This window comes from Nelumbo lutea, chromosome 3 (genome assembly GCF_056320005.1).
Source record: "Nelumbo lutea isolate HS-2025 chromosome 3, American lotus-T2T, whole genome shotgun sequence".
In the NCBI taxonomy this organism is placed as follows: Eukaryota; Viridiplantae; Streptophyta; class Magnoliopsida; order Proteales; family Nelumbonaceae; genus Nelumbo; species Nelumbo lutea.
The window spans coordinates 84051000-84055571 of NC_142686.1; the positions used below are offsets into that span (position 1 = coordinate 84051000).

General features: G+C 39.0%; 1 protein-coding gene and 1 non-coding gene across 2 annotated transcripts; one reads left to right on the forward strand and one right to left on the reverse strand.

Moving 5' to 3' along the window:
- Positions 1–517: 517 nt before the first annotated feature.
- Positions 518–1735, reverse strand: LOC148866143 (uncharacterized). The gene is made up of 2 exons (XM_088976408.1): positions 917–1735; positions 518–814 (listed from the first exon to the last, which is right to left on the reverse strand). Exons 1-2 carry the CDS (start codon positions 1733–1735, stop codon positions 518–520), a joined length of 1116 nt encoding a protein of 371 aa, XP_088832534.1.
- Positions 1736–2361: 626 nt separating this feature from the next.
- On the forward strand, positions 2362–2468 carry LOC148866144 (small nucleolar RNA R71). Its single transcript, XR_016112130.1, has one exon. It is a non-coding gene; the product is annotated as a small nucleolar RNA R71 (small nucleolar RNA).
- The last annotated feature ends 2104 nt before the right edge of the window (positions 2469–4572 follow it).

Sequence of the window (4572 nt, forward strand, 5' to 3'; positions counted from 1 at the left end):
GTGCAGGCCCCTATTCCTGATTTAAACCAACCCATGATGGATGAGAGGGGAAAACATCGGAAATTGCAACTACAAGACCTGGAGGGTCCGGTTTATGATTAAAAACATGGAAGTTTGTTTTTCTTTTTTTTCTCTTCTTGTTTTTATAATTGATATATTTCCACCTTTTCTTTTTACCATACATTGAAGACAATACGTAGACTAAGTGTGGGAGGGGGGGAGAGTATAGGATTTTATTTCAGTTCAAAAAAAAAAAAGACTCAACTCTTTTAGAATCAATTGAAACAATATTCTGGGAAAATTCTTGTGGACCTAGTATTGAGGTACAATTAAGAATTACATGACCTATATGAAACCATTTCCAGTTAAGCTAGTCCTAAATTCAGGTTTAAGTAAATAGGATGAATACAGTTAAGAATTTTATGAGTGCATATGGATGGATTGATACCTTTGATATCTCCTATCTTCCAAGCAGAGCTGTCTTGTGTTCCCTTAGCACCCATAACAATTTTTCCTTCTACAAGGGGGTCAAGGCTGATGACATAATCACTGGTATGGATGATGGTGCTTCTAAAAAGGCATACTCCAGATGCGGTGGGAGTTGTTTCAGCTCAAGGGTAGGCGGCCCTTTGATTGAAGACTTGCTTTTTGGCATTGAGGGTCTATCCAAGCTCTCTAACTTGTTGAACCTGTTTCCTTGAAATTGAGGGTTAGCATTCAGGTATATTAACATGCTCTGAATTTTTTCATCGTCTCCCATTATGGCTTCCCCTTCTTGTATGCATAACTCAAGGGGATCGGCCAACCTGTTGACCTGAAAACACCCACCAACCACATAGTCAATGACATTTATCATATAACATGAATCATCACTAGATGGTGCATGTTTCATAGCATCAGACATCTTAAAAATTACTTCATCATCTTGAATCCTAAGGCTTAGTTGTCCTTGTTGGACATCAATCATTGCCTTTCTTGTAGCTAGGAAGGGTCGCCCTAGGATAAGTGGGACGTCAACGTCCTCTTCCATATCTAATACTATGAAATCCATGAGAAAAATAAATTTATCAATCTTAACAAGCACATCTTCTATGATTCCCCTAGGATGCTTGATGGACCTATCAGCTAATTGCAATGCAACTCTAGTGGGTTTGGGTTCACCTAGCCCTAATTTCTTAAAAACCGAATAGGGCATCAAATTTATACTAGCTTCTAAATCACACAATGCCTTATTAATCTTTAAACTGCCTATAGTGCAAGGAGTAGTAAAACCCTTGGGATCTTTCAGTTTTTGAGGTAGCTTGTTGAGGAGGATTGCTGAGCATTCTTCATTCAATGCAACTATAGCCATGTCTCCCAATTTCCTTTTGTTCGCCAAGATTTCTTTAAGAAATTTTGCATAATGCGGCATTTGGGCTAAGGCATCTACAAAAGGGATGTTAATATGTAAATTTTTGAAAATTTCAAGAAACTTACCGAATTCCTTTTCCATTTTGTGTTGCTTAAGCCTATTGGGAAATGGTACTTGTGGCTTTTGACATGTCTCCTTCCTTGAATCCGACTGCTCTTCCTCCTTTTCGGTCTCTAGAGTTGCACCCATCTTACCTTCTTCATTTGCTTTCTTTTCCACCTCTTGTAGCTCCTTACCACTCATCAAGGTAATGGCTTGCACTTGCTCTCTGGGATTCACCTCTGTATTGCTAGGCAAGGTACCTTGGACTCTAGCAGAAATCATTTGTGCCAATTGCCCCACTTAAGTCTCTAAATTCTTAATCAATGCCTCTTGATTCTGAAATCTTGTTTCTGCACTTGATATGAATTTAGTCATCAGCTCCTTTAAATTGGATTTCTTTTCCGGTTGAGCAAAATTTTGAGGAAGTTTCACCGCATTTTGGTTTGACCACAACAGATTGGGATGATTCCTCCATCCGGGGTTGAAGGCATGAGAATAGTGGTTACCTTGTGGCCTTTGAAGATTCCCTACAAAATCCACTTGCTCAGGGGACTGTATGAATTGATTTCCAACTTGGCATTCAGTACTGATATGACCTCCCGTACACCATTCACAGGCTAATGCTTGAACGTGCATGGTTGCCAGCTACATGTCATCGATCTTCTTGCTGAGGGCTCTGATTTGTGTTGATAGTGTTGTATAAGTGTCTACATTATGAATATTGGGTTGCTTCCTAACTTTGGCTCTATCAAAATGCCACTGATAGTTATTTGCAGCCATTTCTTTAATAAGTGCATGAGCAACTTCAGGTGTTGTTGTTAATGGACCCTCCAGCTGCAACGTCCATGATGGTCTTGTTTGCTTCAGTCAATCCATTATAGAATGTCTGAACTTGGAGCCAAACAGGAAGTCCATGATGAGGGACCTTCCTCAATAATTCCTTGTAGCGCTCCCATGACTCATATAATGATTCCCCATCCTGCTGAGAAAAAGTTGTGATGACATCCCACATCTTTGTAGTCTTGGATGGATGAAAATACTTAGATAGGAAGCGGCTGGCCATTTCATCCCAAGTTGAGATCGATCCAGATGGTAGAGAGTTTAGCCAAGTCTTAGCCTTGTCCTTCAAAGAGAAAGGAAATAATTTGAGTCTCATAGCATCATCACTAACTCCGTTGTGTTTGAATGTGTCACATATCTCCAAGAAGTTGGCAATGTGAGTGTTTGGATCCTCATTAGCCAAGCCACAAAACTGAACTGTGTTCTGAATCATCTGGATGATTGCTAGTTTGATCTCAAAGTTGTTAGTAGGTATAGCTGGTCTCACTATGCTCGAGGCTGCCCCATTGAGGGTTGGCTTAGCATAGTCCATCATAGTCCTTTGCTCGGCCATCTTCGTTCTTTCAACCTTCCCTTGCTTCAAATCTCTAAGGCGACGGTGAAGAGTTCGGTCAATCTCCGGATCGTAGATGATGCTCTCCTTCCCACTACTGCATGTCATATACTGAACACCTTCATTGTGAGTTACTACTACTCTGTATCAGGTATATCCCCCTCCTACCTATTGGTTTCAGATCTGGTCTGGTTTAGGGTTCAAGATTGATCATTGAAAATGCAATTTTCTAAAATAGGGAATGTGATTCCCACATGGGAGAGAGAAAATTTTTTGAAATTTCGCCCAACCTACCTGTAGGGTTCATTCATCCATATGATGGATCTCTCATCCCTTCACTGATATCATAGCCAAGTTCAAATCTTGAACCAAAATTGGCCAGATCTGAAACTGCGCAAATGGGCAGAAGGCGTTCTACCCGATTTGCGCAAATTATTGATTTTCTAGGAAATCGGTTCCCAGATTAAGGGTTATTGATCTGAAATTAAATTTTATAAATCTAATTTATATTTAGAACTGTTCTTTATATTTATCTTTATTTATAGGTTGTTCGTACAGTGGAGATTGTAATCTTGATTGGCACAAGAAATCTGCGCTTTGCAGTTCTTTTACATTCTTGTCTATAATTAATTTTTATTTTTTATTTTTTAGACTGAATGTATTGGAATTCGATTTGATGTAATATTAATAGAAAATTAGGGTTTTTCTATTTTATTTCAATCAAGATCGAAGCAGATTGCACGGAAGGAAGGACTTTCACAGATTAGGGTTTCACTATCTACGATTTGTAGTTTGAGAAACTACAAGCTGCGAACTAACCTCTGTTTTGCAGGGTAGCAAGTCTGCAAACAGCCCTAGTACTGATTCTTGAATGTCTTTTATTAGTAATTTAGTTTCAGATCAATTCTTGAATTAAAATCTTGAATTAAAAATCAAACCGTAGACCCATTCGAACCAGATTGGACCAAACTGGTTGGACCAAATCTATGTTTTGTTCTTGAATGTCTTTTATTAGTAATTTAATTTCAGATCAATTCTTGAATTAAAATCTTGAATTAAAAATCAAACCCTAGACCCATTTGAACCAGATTGGACCAAACTGGTTGGACCGAATCTATGTTTCGATGGGGGTTGTTCTCAGCCCTAATTTTTCATTCATGGGTCCAAGAGTTGATGTTTAATTGCAAGACCTAATTTGGCCCACACCTGTAAAACCCAGTTTTAATGTGTTAAAACTATTTCAGCCCATTAACTGCACAAAAGCTATATGGGCCAAACTACTTATTGCTATTCAGCCCATATACCTAGATAATATTAATCAATAATATTATGGATAGTTATGGGCTTTAATTATGGGTTTTATAGATATTAGCTGATTGGATCAATTTTATTCATGCATGTAATGTATGGATGTGTGATGTGCAATGTTCATGGGCCATAAGTACTTGGCCCATGCTGATACGATAATGGCTCTTGTGTACACCATGGCTGAATGCACATCATTGCCATGGTGTCCTTAAGATCATTGGATGATCCTCCCTTCGTAGTGGGCCCTACACCTCCCCAAGAGGAATCTTGTGGAACCCTACCCGTTTAGGGCCCACCAAAATCTGGCTTTGTGAAAGTCAGTGGGAGCCACTTTGGTTTGACCTCAATTAAACTAGGGCATAACTTTTGTTCCCTCCTGAAATATGAGTGCATGTGATAGGGAGATTCATATGATGAA